This window comes from Aedes aegypti, chromosome 2, assembly GCF_002204515.2.
Source record: "Aedes aegypti strain LVP_AGWG chromosome 2, AaegL5.0 Primary Assembly, whole genome shotgun sequence".
Classification (NCBI taxonomy): domain Eukaryota; kingdom Metazoa; phylum Arthropoda; class Insecta; order Diptera; family Culicidae; genus Aedes; species Aedes aegypti.
In genome coordinates this window covers 157,924,514-157,940,335 of record NC_035108.1, presented here as the reverse complement: position 1 = coordinate 157,940,335, position 15,822 = coordinate 157,924,514, and the positions used below count along the sequence as shown (strand labels likewise).

At 36.6% G+C, this 15,822-nt stretch overlaps 1 protein-coding gene across 6 annotated transcripts in view; it reads left to right on the top strand.

Moving 5' to 3' along the window:
• Nucleotides 1-15,822, top strand: part of LOC5576177 (SCY1-like protein 2) — a 427,894-nt gene that overhangs the window by 248,795 nt on the left and 163,277 nt on the right. For all 6 annotated transcript variants that reach the window (XM_021842934.1, XM_021842931.1, XM_021842932.1 and 3 more), the window contains exon 4: nt 13,354-13,479. In XM_021842934.1, coding sequence (XP_021698626.1) covers nt 13,354-13,479 — 126 coding nt within the window. The remainder of the gene's footprint in view (nt 1-13,353; nt 13,480-15,822) is intronic.

The window sequence follows — 15,822 nt, the reverse complement described above, 5'->3', positions numbered from 1 at the left end:
AAGCATTTCTCTGCAGTTTCTGTGAAATTCTTGAAGATATTTTTGAAGAAATTCCTAGGGAATTTCTGGAGGAATCTCTGGGGAATTCTTGTAACGATCCCTAGGGAATTCCCGGAGAAATTCTTGACTTTAAGAATCTCTGTGCACATCCTGGAGTAACTACTGAGGAAATCCTGAAGTAATCTCTGAGGAACTCTGGAAATTTCCCGGATTAATTCCTAAGTATGTCTTGAATAATGCACTTGCATATTTGTTGTAGGAATACCTGAATAGTTCCTGAAGATATTCCTGGAAAATTCTAGTGGAAACCATAGAAAAATTCTGGTAAGAGCTCCTGGCGGAATCCGTGGGATATTCATGGGGAAATCCATGGAAGAATCCCTTGTGAAATTTTGGAATTCCTGGAAGTTCTTGGAGAATTCTCTGTAGAATCCTATATGAATCTCTAGAGAACTGTTTAGGGGTCATCCAAAATTGACGTCCATCATTTGGGGGAGAGAGGTCTACGAAAGTGTGACAGTGCGTGTATTAGGTATTGGAAAAAGCGTGACAGAGGGGGGGGGGGGTTTCTAGAAATCCGGAAAAAACGATGGACGTCATATTTGAATCATCCCTTAAGCCATTTCAAAAAAAAATCGTGTGGAATTTCATCAGATCTCTCGGAAGCATCTTCGGCAAATCTTATGGATGAGTTCCTGTGGTGAATCCTTAAGATATTTTTAAGGAATACTTGAAAAAAATTTGGAGGAGTTTCTCGATGAATTTCTGAAGAATTAGAATCCTTGGGACATTTTCGAGAAGAAGCCTAGGAGCAAATATTGGGGGAATATCTTGTTTATTAATGAATTCCATTTGGAACACCTATGCAATCATTGGGGCATATTTGGGTGAATCCCTAGACAAGTTGCTAGAATAAAATTTCTTCTTTCAGGCAAATTTCACAAGCCATATGAAACTAGATAGGATTGCTTTATTAATCTTAAATACAAAATACAATGAAAACGTGAACACAAATTGAATCTTGCAAAAGATTGTAAATACTCATAAATTCCACTATAATAACCTAAATACCATATTGCAGGACAATCTGATGGACGGAACGCAGTCAATTTTATTTATTCCTGTTCATTGTTCCTGTGTAACTCGAGGCCGAATTCACTTTCCACTGTACACTATTCGAATTTTTCTAGAACTTTTTGCTATCCTTGCTGCTGTTTTCCTCGAGAAGATGCTTCGTTGGACGCAGAGCGGAGACCAATATAGAATGTTTTGGATTTTCAAGTCAGCAAAAACGTATGAGCGGCTCCTTCCATGATGAATCACTTGCAACTGCAACTGAAGAATTTTGGAAAAAAAAATTCTCGAGCAAATCGTGTACGAATTCCTGAAGTAATTCCAATTGGATGAATCACTGAAGAAACACCTTGGGGAGTCTTTGGGCAAATCCCTGGAGTAATCTGTAGAAAAATTACTAGAGAGAATCGCTGAAGAAATTCCTTAAGGATTTTCCTAGGAGTTTCTGGTTGAAACTATGGTTACATTTCTAGATGAATTATTGTTAAAGTCCTTGTATATTCCAGGAAGAATATCTGGTGGAATGTCTAGTAAAACCCATGGATTCCTGAAAAAACTCCAAAGTATAATAACCAGAGGAAACCAATAGAGCAAAGATCACTTTAGATTGGGTTGAATACAAAAAAGCCGTAACAGAATACAACAGAGAACTAAGGCACGCCAAACGTAAGGACTGGAGACGGGTATGTGAAACCATCAACAACGCTCCTGCAGCTGCAAGGCTGCACAAAGTCCTTTCAAAAGACCATTCAAATGGTCTAGGTTGCCTTAAAAAAGAAGACGGCAGTTATACTGTTGACTCTTCTGAAACACTGGAAGTAATGATGAGAACTCATTTCCCTGAATCGATCCCATATTCGGATGAAGAACAGGTCTCAGATGAGGCAAGACTTGTATGGTCGAAAAATGCCTATCAGAAAGCTTGTGAAATCTTCACGCCTTCGAGGGTCGAATGGGCATTGAGTTCTTTTCAGCCTTTCAAATCTGCCGGGAAAGATGATATTTTCCCAGCCTTACTGCAACAAGGAAAAGAGACGCTTTGTCCGCTCTTAACCGAAATATTCAAAGCAAGTGTTGCGCTTTCATATATTCCAAAAGCGTGGCAAAAGGTTCGAGTTGTCTTCATTCCAAAAGCTGGAAGAAATGATAAAACAACTCCCAAAGCCTTTAGACCTATAAGCCTTTCCTCTGTTCTTTTAAAGGCAATGGAAAAAATAATTGATGACTTCATCAAGTCAACAAGTTTAATAGAAATGCCTCTTTGTAAATACCAATTTGCGTATCAATCAGGTAAATCTACCATTACGGCGCTGCAGTCGCTGGTAAATAAAATCGAGAAATCTCTTGAAGCCAAAGAAATAGCCGTGGTTGCTTTTCTCGATATTGAAGGAGCATTCGATAATGCATCCTATAGCTCTATGAGTTCAGCCATGGAAGCAAGGGGCTTGGATAAAAGTGTTATCGAATGGGTTATGACCATGCTCAAGGGTCGCACAATATCTGCAGATCTAGGAGGTGCGCAAATATCTATAAGATCTACGAAGGGATGTCCTCAAGGAGGAGTGTTATCGCCCTTACTGTGGTCTCTTGTAGTAGACGAACTCCTTAGAAATTTAATAAATCAAGGTTTTGAGGTAATTGGATATGCCGACGATGTGGCCATCTCAGTTCGTGGAAAGTTTGATAACACGATTTCCGATCGGTTGCAAACTGCGTTAAACATTACTCTCAAATGGTGTAGGAAAGAGGGGTTAAACGTAAACCCTTCAAAAACTACTATCGTGCCTTTTACCAGAAGGAAAAAGGTAAAGCTTATACAGCCTTCTTTGAATGGAGTTCAAATTCAATTTTCGGAAGAAGTTAAACACCTTGGTGTTACTTTGGATAAGAAATTGAACTGGAACTCTCATCTGAGCAAGGTCATAAGTAAGGGTACTAATGCCCTATGGGTCTGCAATAAAGCCCTAGGAAAAACTTGGGGACTGCGACCTAATATGGTAAACTGGATTTAGTCAGCAATAGTCCGACCAAAAATTAGTTATGCTTCACTGGTATGGTGGCCCAAGACAAATGAGGTAACCGCTCAGAAGAAGCTGGCTAAGTTGCAGAGACTTGCTTGTATATCAATGACAGGGGCAATGAAAAGTACACCATCGGTTGCTTTGGATGCCCTTCTTAATATACTGCCTTTGCATCAATTCATTCAACTGCAAGCTGCAAAAAATGCCTTGCAGTTTATTCGTTATAATAAAATACTAGATGGTGATTTGATTGGTCACATGAAAATCATCAAGGAATTCAATTTGAATTCAGATAACAAAACAATAGAAGATTGGATGACAACGAAGACCAACTATGATGTTCCCTTTAAAGTGGTTAAACCAAGCCGCTATACTTGGGATTCTGGTGGGCCAAGTTTACGTGCAGGTTCTATTGTGTTTTATACCGACGGGTCAAAGATGGGCGACAATACCGGAGCTGGAGTTTTCGGCCCTGGTATCAGCAAGGTAATCGCTATGGGGCGCAGTCCCACTGTGTTCCAAGCTGAAATACAAGCCATCATTGACTGTACAAATGTTTGTCTCAAAAGAAACTATAGGTTTGCAAAGATCTGTATTTTCTCAGACAGTCAAGCAGCTTTGAATGCTCTAAAGGCATTCACATGTAAATCAAAGTTAGTGTGGGAATGCATTCTTTCTTTGAAGCAATTGGCCAGTAGGAACGAAGTTACATTGTACTGGGTGCCCGGCCATTGTGGAATTGAGGGGAATGAAATCGCCGACAATCTAGCAAGACAGGGTGCAGCTTCGAGCTTTGTCGGCCCTGAACCGTTCTGTGGTATTCCTGAGTGCACTCTCAGGATGAAACTGAAAAATTGGGAAATGTCCATGGTAGAATCCACGGTGTACTAAAATTAAGAAGGTGATATACTCCGAAAAGTGACAGCTACTTGACGACGTCATTCCTATCCACCTCGAACAAATTTGCGAAAAAAATGATCTAGTGGTCCGGAAGGTATATGGTACGATAGGAGTGACGTCACATGTTTATAATGAAACTCGATAGTTACATCAGTGAAGAGACTGCCTTGTTAATTTTTATGCCGTGGGTAGAATCCAATTGGAACGCCACGGATACATCCAAGCAAGCGAAAAGATTCATAAAACCCAGTCTAGCTAAAGCCCGGGCTATACCGAATCTTAATAAAGGAAATCTTAGGGTAATAACTGGCCTGATGACCTGTCACTGCCCAAGTAGGTATCATCTTAAAAATATAGGAAAAATACAATCCTCTGAGTGTCGTTTTTGTCAAGCTGAAGACGAAACTGCTGAGCATTTACTCTGCAACTGCGGAGCATTGCTTAATCAAAGAACGTTAACATTTGGAAAAGGGTTATTAGAGCCCTTGGAAATTTGGCAAGGTAGTCCTAATAGGGTAATAGACTTTATAAAACGAGTTGTGCCCAGTTGGGACAGTGTGACACATCAACCAATGTCTATCACATCTCAATTGTGAAAGGATATTTGATGAGCACCAAATAAAATATGGGTCATACCACAATATTCCTAAATAATGGAAGCAGCGGTTAAAAGGCTCTACAGATGAGGGAAAAAAAAAACCAGAGGAAACTACTAAAATATTCTGGACAGAATGATTTGAGAAATTTACATAGCCATTCCTATATCGATGACTGTTCAGAACAATCCCCTTATAATTTTAGAATTTTGCCGGAAAACATCGGATGAAGCTTAATTAACATTCATACTGCCGCTACTTGTATTTTGAAAGTTCCTTACTACGATTTTTGCCTAAAAATCGTAGAAATATTTCCCCCACAGCTAAAGATTTTGGAGAAAAAAATAACAATCACAAATCCACTAGACTTGCCAAGATCATTCAAAACATGCGAAGAAATATATACCCCATTCTTGTTTACGCCGGATCTAACTTTTGATAGAATCCTACTCGTTCGATTCCATGGTATATTTGATTTTGCTGGCATAAACGAGAATGCGAAACGGTATTCGATCGAAGGTGCATTCGAACGTAAACAATAATCGGGGTGATATTGTTGCTGCAACGAACTTTGACAGTAGGTCAAACGGTTTCATCATCATAAATCGGTTTGACTAACTTAGGGGCGGTATCAAAGCAGACCAAACCGTCTGAGCGTATGTGGGCTGCATGATAGGAGAAAGAGCAAAACAGAAGTATATACGAGGGGATGTATTAATTAGGTGGGAGAGTGTAACTGGTATTATAGTATGGCCCATAAAAAATGCGAAAATTGTTTGAACGTGAATCTAGCATCCACAAGCGTTATTTTCATTTTTTTGCTAGGGAATGTAATTTCTGCTCATTGTAGTATATTTTAACATAACTTCGCTATCTAGGACAATTGTTGTCATATTTTTCTTACTGTCCTAAATATTGTAATAAAGCAAAGAAGTTCAAAGGTTTTGTCCACCCAAATCTAGAAACAGCGTCTGATTGTCGTATACTCTGGCGAAATCCCACTTTATTGTTGTAAATTTTAGTTTGTTTGGTATCAGAGGATGGAGGAGTTCTTAGAGAACGTGTTTTCCATGGTTACAATAAAATATTTTTCAAGGGTCATAGTTTTGAAGGCATTTGCGTCTTATAGGTTTGATATGCCTTTATTTTTTGTTAAAGTTTAGTAAAAAATAAATACGGAGGCCTATAACAGATTTTTTAGGATGGAATTTGTTCCTTCGGTTAGAGAAAACTTATATCAATACTAGCTCATAGGTTTTGAGCAAAACGGAGCCGCTTATCACACTTATATGGAGGTTTAACGAAAGCTCTCCAAAATGAGCCGTTTTTTCGAAAATATGTTTAAGTCTCCAATGACCCAAGTATGAACCAATACTATCATTTGAAATGGGCGTATGCTGGATACAAGGCCTGTGAAGAATCTCACGCCATCGTTGATGTTTTAGAAGCTTTCATCACACAGATATTGAACTCGACGTCCGCATGATAAAATTTGAAGGTATGCTTCCAATTCCTCTCTGGTAAGGTGAAAGTAACTGATAAAAATCATGTCCAAAGCAAAAAACTGAGTCTAAATAGATTAAACACTACAAGTAATGAATAATATTTATGTTTCATTCACATTTTCTATGTAAAAATTATCATTAAACATGATATGACGATTTTTGCATTTTTTTTTTTATGGATTATCTATGTAAAAATTACCATTAAACATGATATGACGATTTTTGCATTTTTGTTTATGGATTATACTGTATATTGGAACAAACCGCGGAATCCTCAAACCATCTCAGCTTTATGCATGGGATGTGATTATATTAAATGAAATCAAAGCCAAAAAAGCAAGTCAAATTCTAATTCAATATTCTAGGATTGTGCGACATGTTTGGCATTATTGGAAATATGCATGAAAAATCATGATATCTGTAATTCCCACAGTGTCTATACGTTTAATATAACTTCGGAAGTAGTGCGCTAGAAAAAATGCATTTGACGTTCAATACAATATTACATCTTAATCAAGATTTAATGTACTTGATTCGTTGTTTTTGCTGAGGATCATTAGCAAAAAGAACAGTGTGAGAGATAAAGCACTTAAGTGTGGCATTTTTCAGAATAGTGACACTTTTTAGCATATTTTATTTTGGTAGTAAAAGTAAGCCGTTTTGTTGATCAATTCCTTGTCAAAAAGTAGGCTGATATACAACGGAGTTGCAAAAAAACATCAACGAATTCAGTATTTTTTATTATACATATTGAATATTCTTCAAAAAAAACGTCAATGAATATTGGAGAAAAGACCCAGATCAGCCGTAGGACGCAGTTTAGTCGTGATGCTCTCACAGGAGTGCTGGACGGTATTGACGTCCATCTTTCGGATCCCCGTGGTCAACTGCTCAGTATCCTTGACCCACCAATTATTTTTGTACACAAGGGCTCTGAGGGAGCCGAAATAATCCTCAATCGGGCGGCATTGGGGCAATTTGGTCAGGTTCCTTTCTTTTAGCACGTACGATAAAACCGTACAACAGGCTCACGAAATGCTTGCTGTTTCGATGTCATCCTCGATTGAACCGACAGACCCACCAACAAAATAAAATACTTAAAATAATTATTTTTCGATTTAATACGGTCGACCCTACAGGAAGGTTTTGAAATAATTCTCGTTTTTTACTGAAATTTGTTAAACTTTGAATAGCATGTGCTGTCAGTTTTTGTAATCACTTAAGACTTTGGAATAATTATATTCACAGTAATTACCCGACCAAAACACCATAACAGGATTATAACACATTCCTATCAGCAGCAGTTAAAAATTACAGAAGTTGATATAATTATGTTATCACGTTTGCTTTGTTATCAACTTCTTAAATTTTAAAAACACATCTATGACAACATTTATTATATTTTTGACATCGCATTTATAAGTTTGTTGTAAATAGCATCCGATGTCATAAACAGTAACATAGTTTGAAATAATTTTGTTATTTTGTAATATTCTTGCAACACGTTCTGTAATAATTTTGTTATAATCATAACACTGTTCGACAAAAAAATTGTTTTTGGATTGATCAGGGACGCGTTTATATGGGTCTTGAAGTGCAAGAAAAGTGTAGAAAGAGGCCGTTTTCGAATGATTTGCAGCTTGGATTATTTTTTGAAAATTTGGTTTTTTTAATCACAAAAACTGAGATATTTGTTAAACAAAAGTTTCATGTTCACTAGTGTAACCTGTCGGCAAAAATTTGAATCAACTAGCTCGTACAATGGAAGTGCTTGACTGACAGAGCAACTTTGCCAAAGACGTCATATTTCTAAACGGTTGGGATCTTGAAACATACACGAAACAAAAGCTTCATGCCATTTGCACCACCTGGTGGCCAAATCTCGAATCTCATGGCTAAAACAATGATAGTCCATTATTTACTGAACAACTTTGTCTAGAATGTCTTGGCGAAGATAATAATAGTCCATAAACCATAGAACAACTTTTCCAAAGACGCTTTTCTAAGTGATCAGTCTCATGAAATATCTTCTAAATAAAAGTTTAAAGGCTCCCCCAAATCAACGCGAATTTTCAACGCGATTCTGTCGTTGTGTCACTACATGCACTCTTATTTGATACCTTCTACACCGACGCGATTATTTACAAAATTATAATCCAACTAACTCCAACAAAAGTAGCCCTTGACTTACTAAGCAACTTTGCCAAAGACGCCATATTTCTAAGTGAACAGGCTTCTGAGATCAAAACACAAAAACAAAAGTAAAAGTTTTATGCCCACTAGCGCCACTCAGTGGCAAAATTCCGAATTTTTTATGGTACCTAAGATAGCGCTTCAACTCCAGCAAAACAACTTTACTGAAGACTCCAAGTTAAAAAGAAATCTGGATTTTGAGACATAACTACCGATTTCCAATTAAAGTCTATGTTAATTTTTCGATTTTATCACATTTGGGGTCATACTGTAAATAAAAACTCTCAGGAAATTCTCGAGGAATATGTTTTGGTGTCATTAGAAACTTCTGTTGCAAAATGATCCTATTCCTTTTAGCATTACATCCTCACTGGCCTGAGCCTGCTTCTCAGCTTAGTGTTCAATGAGCACTTCTACAGTTATTACTTGGGAGCTCTTTGCCAAGGTTGCCATTTTCGCATTTGTATATTGTGTGGCAGGTACGATCATACTTTATGCCCAGTAGGGTGTGGTTTATTTTTCGATAGTTCTCAAAACCAATAATTTGCGTGCTCTTCTGAATTCAAATCACGGTTTAGAGACAAAATGTCGAAAGACAAAACGTCTAAAGCGGCCCAGTCAACATTTTGGTTGGTAAAACTTTTGTTATATATCATTCTATATGAATCAGTTCAATCGTATAGAATGCACGAAAAGGCTATATACCTACCAAAGTGGAGGCTATATGCGTACTTGACACGACTTTTTTCGGATTTTTCGCGATCAGATATACGATGCCACAAAATTTAGATGAAAATAAAAAAAAAGTTTCCAGCGAGTCTCGAACACGAGGCCTCTGGATCAGGAATCGGGCACCTTACCACTGTACCACCAAGAGTTGCTTATTCAATGGGTGATTATTTGCCAATCTTAATACATGTTTCATGTACAGCGACACATATTTTGTTGTTCTGTGAGGCCCATCGTCAGCAGATAGACAAAGTTTGGGTGGCAATTTTTGCTAAGTTATTGCGATTTCATACGATGTTTTCTGGATTGATATATGATCTGTCAGTTTATATAACATGACGTGATTCTATGTTGCACTATTTGCGACATGTTTTGTTGTCAACACAGATTGTCGTTTATGAATCGTATTGGGGATTTATATACAACTTGTATTGACATTGATAACGCTTAATATGGCATCTTGTGCAATTCTGATTTTGGACGCATGAATATGTGATTTTGGATGCACATTCTTATACGATACGTGGTTCACTGGGGGTGCTTCCCAAACTTTTTCAACTTTTGCCCCCTTGAGGTCAACATTCATCTGGAATCGCCCCCCTGATATGTGATTTCAATATTTTATGTAATTAAGTGATGTACGTCAAAAAATGTTTTTCACTCGCATATCCACAGAATCATGATACAGTACATTATAAAATATTTTCTTATATTTCGATATCCTAAAATTATTAGGAATAATTTACTGGATTGCACTTACTAAAAGCAATTTTACCAATATTTTGCGTGCATTACAGGCTACTGAATCAGTTTTTGATACAAGTTCAGCCCAGTTTAATCTTTTTGAGTATAATATATGCAAAGGCGCACGTTTTAGAAATTAACGTTTCCAGGAACGATTTTTTTTTTCATTCAATCAACAAACATAAATATATGAACATCCAGAATGTTTTTCAACTCATATTTCAGTGTAATACATAAAAAGGGTATTTTTTCTTACACCAAGACATTTTTTTCTCTAAAATGATTTGTGCCATGAGAAATCATTAGAAAGAGTGCAAACGAATCTTCTTTTTTCGTGTGAAAAAGCGGGATGCCAATGAAAGAAATATTAGCTTCCCAACCTCAAAGTTCCCACATAAAAAAATCCATGCATAAAATATTAATAATGCAAATAAAATATTGCACAGCTAAAAAAATGTTGTAAAATTAAGTTTATTCTGATGCACATATTTGGAGCATCAAAATAAACCTAAATTTCAACGACAAATCCATTATTTTCCAATCGAATTTACTTTAAATTTACACGATCATGTAATATTCAACCAGTTTTGGTTGAAAGTTGAATGTATATTCATTTAAGTTTACATGATGCTGTAAAAATACACGAATTTGATTTATTTTTACAGTAAACTTTAGTTTACATCACATTGAAAATTAAATATTTTTTTCCGTGTGGACATTTTCAGAAAGTTCTAAAAAATTTCAGATACATGTTTTGAACATTTCAAATATGTTGTGTTTTAAATGTTATTTGTAACTAATCATCCGACCTTGTGAAAATCTCAAATACCAACCATTCTTAAAACTCACATGATATTAAACAACCTGAATGCATGTGTTTGACAACTATCAAGTGTAGTCTATCATAATTTTAAAATGACCCTGATTGGAGATATATCGATCCAAGGTAAAATATTCCTGGAATTAGTTACGTTTGGGATTGATTAACCTTCAGATGTGTCTCCTAAAAAAATATGAGTAATTATTAGCCTGTTAGCCTTTTCGCCCCCTTTCTGAATTTTCCGCCCCCCAAATTCTGTTTTACAAATTTTCACTTTTCTTGCACTTCAAGACTCATATAAACGCGTCCCTGATCCATACAAAAAAAAAGTCGAACACTGTAATAGGGTTCGTTATATTTTAGTTTAATTTGGTGCAAATTTTGTTAGAATTTTTGTTATTTTAACAACTAACGGTACATGTTTTATAACAACTGGTGACATAGAAAAAAACATATCAAGGGAACACATTCTGTAATAATCTAGTATCTTCCGTCTGGTTGGGTAACATCGATTACGAGCAGAGCTATTACTTCAGAATTTTCATCAGTTTAAGTTATCCACCATCAACGTTGAATTAAAATACCACCACTTTTTTCCATTACGGAGGTTTCATGTAGAAAAAACCAAGCACAATCAGAAGAACATTATTCGTTTAAGTCACACAGTTTTCTCCCTAATTGTTTGTGACGCCTACTGAACTAATGTCCGTCTATCCACGTCTATCCACCGCTAATGACAACGAATCAAGTGCAATTTTCATATCGGAACCCATCGTCGAAGTCGCATCATGCGTGTCATCATTTAGGTCCCGTATGCCTTCACTTATCATTACCACACCGCAGTGCATATTGATTTTTCCACGTTTCTTGCTACTGTGGCTGGAGTAGCTAGCTATTTGTTTTTCACTGCGGCGCTTGCCGTGTAATCCCACTTGGCACTTGTTAGCCCTGCGACAACCACTTGTAGCTTTGAACAGGTGTAGGTATATGTCAATCACTACTTGCTAGGTACATAGCGGAACCCAGTTATTGCGCTAAACGTTTGCGTAGGCAACCGTTTTGTCGGGATTACACAGCAGTTTCGTGCATTACAGATTGACACTGTGATGATTTTCACTTCCGCAAAAAGTGGAATACATATGGAACGTATAGTGATAGTAATCTTGATATAAACATTTCTCTGCAAACAAAACTTGTAATTGACAATACTCTCGAAATTTTAACTAATTTCATTGTTGAAGCAAAGAGCATTGCAAGACCAAAATGTGAAGAAAAATTCAAATCCATGATTATAGACGATGATCTTAAATTTTTGAACCGTCATAGGTACTAAAGATCTGGCTATGAACATAATTTTGCTGTTTCTGCATAAAAGAAATAAAAATCGTTTTGTTCAATCAAGAACCAAAAATTTTGAAAATGAAATTTCTCAATTGGAATCTTTATTGGATGTTTAGAGGAATGTCTGCTGGGTAAATTTTATTGAAACTATTATGGATCTTATAAAGAGCCATTTAAAGAACTCAGTAGGATCTTCAAAAGTTATCTGCAGGAAGCCTTTAAGGGGAGGCTCAAATCAAATACTTCATGAATCTCAAAGGAAATCCGTTCAGTTTGTTACTACAAAGTGTCTAAGAATTGTGTGAAGATTGTCTGTAGATCTTTAGATTTATATAAGAATCAGTGCTGGGAATGGTAATAGTAGTAGGCTTGAATTTCGCGAAAATCACGTGGCTTTCCCAGTACAAAAGTTCGAAAACGTGAATCTCATCAAGTAGCCTATTTTAGGTGCATTTTCTAAATTGTTAGTGTCATTGAAGGCTCTAAATGCGGGAAATGCAACGGGAAATAGAACATTTTTCTACAGTTATTTTGGGTTGCCCTTAGCAACGGGTGTTTTTCAATTTTCAAGGCTTTTTGCCTACAGCAGCGATTGACGTGAGTCTCATTAACTTCGCTGACTGCGATTGGCTTTGTTTGTCTACTGTCGAATGAATTTCAGATTTTTCCCCAACCCTGATTGGAATATCTTTCACATATTTTGCTTATTTAACCTGCTATGTATATCTATCTATTTTCTATATAAACAAAAATGGATTGGTGCTTGTATGTCACGAAGTAGCTTGAGAATGGATGAGTGGATTGACGTAAGATTTCCACTGTTCACTCCACAAGGGATCCGACGTGATCGTGCGAGGAAAAAGTTTGGGAATGTTTTCGGACTAATGGGGATAATAGGAGAAGACTAATGTGTCATTTTGTATGCGGGATAACATGCCGTTTTAAAATAGTCTTTTTGATGACAAGATAAAGTTTGCCGGGACCACTAGTATGATAATAAATCTTCGAGTTGTTTAGTGGAATACCCATAAATAAAAAAAACCCGAATTAAGTTTTGAAGCATTTAATTCCACTGTAGTTTTAATCCTTTTACAGATGCGATTATTTTGACCTCAACTTTAAGGCCGTCTTCAGTGTCGTGTAGTAGACTCGACTGTCTCACCTGCTACTTTTTATTGATTGCATCGCAAAAAAAACCGACATATGTACGCAAGAAAAACACCTCACTGAAATTGTATTGAAAATTATGTTCCACGAAATGCTACTTAATAGACGCATAAAGTATAGATGAGACCGCTGATGGAAAACATATGTTCAAAATACATGAAGCAATTGCATTCACCACTAGTTCAATAATTTAGTTTTAATTACATTATTTTAAATTACACTTTCACTGAGAATCATTTTCCACTCATCTACTTTGTTTCCAGGAATGTTCAATTTTCGTATTTGAGAAGCGCCTAGCAGAAAAACTGCATAAACCCAAGCGGAAAGACCTGGTCACGGAAATCCTGCGAGCGTCAGTCAAGCAGCTTGAGCGGTTTCGGCATCCCAAAGTAAGTAGCTCTACCATAAGATGTTGAATTAACAAATCATCACAAATAATCACCATTTATTGAAATGGACAAATAATTACAAACTAAATAATTAATAAGTAATCGAATTAAGTAGACTACAATGAAAACGTCTTGAAATCCTTAAACTCTAAAGCATTTATTTCAGAGAAATAAAAGTTCCATGCAAATTGCGCCACCTGGTGGCCAAATCTCGAATCTCATGGCTAATATAATGATAGTCCTTTATTTACTGAACAACTTTGTCTAGAATGTCTTGGCGAAGATAATAATAGTCCATAAACCATAGAACAACTTTTCCAAAGACGCCATCTTTCTAAGTGATCAGCCTCATGAAATATTTTCAAAATAAAAGTTTAAAGGCTCCCCCAAATCAACGCGATTCTGTCGTTGTGTCGCTACATGCACTCTTATATGATACTTTCTACACCGACGCGATTATTTACAAAATTATAATCAAACTAACTCCAACAAAAGTAGCCCTTGACCTACTGAGCAACTTTGCCGAAGACGCCATATTTCTAAGTGAACAGGCTTCTGAGATCAAAAAACAAAAACAAAAGTAAATGTTTTATGCCCACTAGCGCCACTCAGCGGTAAAATTCCGAATTTTTGATGGTACCTTAGATAGCGCTTCAACTCCAGCAGAACAACTTTATTGAAGACTCCAATTTAAAAAAAATCTGAATTTTGAGACATAACTACCGATTTCCAATTAGAGTCTATGTTAATTTTTCGATTTTATCACATTTGGGGTCATACTGTAAACAAAAACCCTCAAGTGTCGTTCTTAAGGAAATCCTCGAGGAATATGTTTTGGTGTCATTAGAAACTTCTGTTGCAAAATGATCCTATTCCTTTTAGCATTACATCCTCACTGGCCTGAGCCTGCTTCTCAGCTTAGTGTTCAATGAGCACTTCCACAGTTATTACTTGGGAGCTCTTTGCCAAGGTTGCCATTTTCGCATTTGTATATCGTGTGGCAGGTACGATCATACTTAATGCCCAGTAGGATGTGGCTTATTTTTCGATAGTTCTCAAACCCAATAATTTGCGTGCTCTTCAGAATTCAAATCACGGTTTAGAGACAAAATATCGAAAGACAAAACGTCTAAAGGGACAAAACGTCGAAGGAACAAAACGTCGAAAGCAGCCATTTTTCTAGCGAATTGGCAAGCGTTTCTAAGAAAAAATGTTTGCGACAGGGATGGGAAATGTACTGTAGCAAACATTTACCACCTCGACATTCACATTGACTGCAGCTTGAGATTTGTTTGAAAAGTATAGATCAGATGTGCGCCTTTTCACTTTGAAATTCAACAAAATTTTCAAATTTGTTATAGATTGATGCAAATAAGCTGATTTTCTTTACGGAAAATGAGGCTGAGAACTTGCATCGCAGAATCAGATCTCATTTGATTTCGAAGCACAATCAAAGCAAGCAAAGAAAAACATCCCATCTATATCGTTCCATGATCTCCAATGTTTCGCAAGTAGTACCGTTTTGTCTCAAATTCCGAACAGACTCATATTCCGACCACTCCGTTTTTGAATGGCGGTTAGGTTGAAATGTTTCAGTGAAATGTGTCATCAAATTACGAGGAAATGGCAGTCAATTGCAATTCAATTTCAACATCTTCCGATCTATTTTATACGTCAGGAGTAGTGATGATTCTTCGAGACCAGTAAGACAAATTTATTTGCGAAACTATTCATTTGAACACGCTCTATTAGTCCTGTTCGAAATTTGAATCATGGTGTTCGGAATATCAGACAGAATGGACACAATGTTCGGCATGTGAATTAAAATGTTGTACCGTTTTGTCTCAAATTCCGAAGAGAGTCATATTCCAAACACTCCGTTTTTGTATGGCGATTTGGTTGAAATGTTTCACTGAAATATGTCATCAAATTATCGGGAAATGTCAGTCAACTGCATTTAGATTTAAACATACCCCAATCTATTTAGAACCTAGGGAGTAGTGATGATTATCTAGTTCGAGGTCAGTAAAGCTAACTCAGATTAATTTATTTGCGAAATTATTAATTTGAATACGATTCATTCGTGCTGTTCGAAATTTGAATCAAGGTGTTCGGAATATGAGACAGAATGAACACAGTGCTCGGCATTTGCATCAAAATGTTGTTGCAAATTTTTACCTAAAAACAATACTAAACAAGTTCAAAACACATTTTTATCGGCACACTCAACAGCTAACAGTCGGGCTTGACGATGAAACTGAAATTTTCACAAATATCATTCAATTTATGCCTATGAGCTGCATTTGAAGTCATTGCTGGCCTTAAGTGTTCGGAATATGAGTC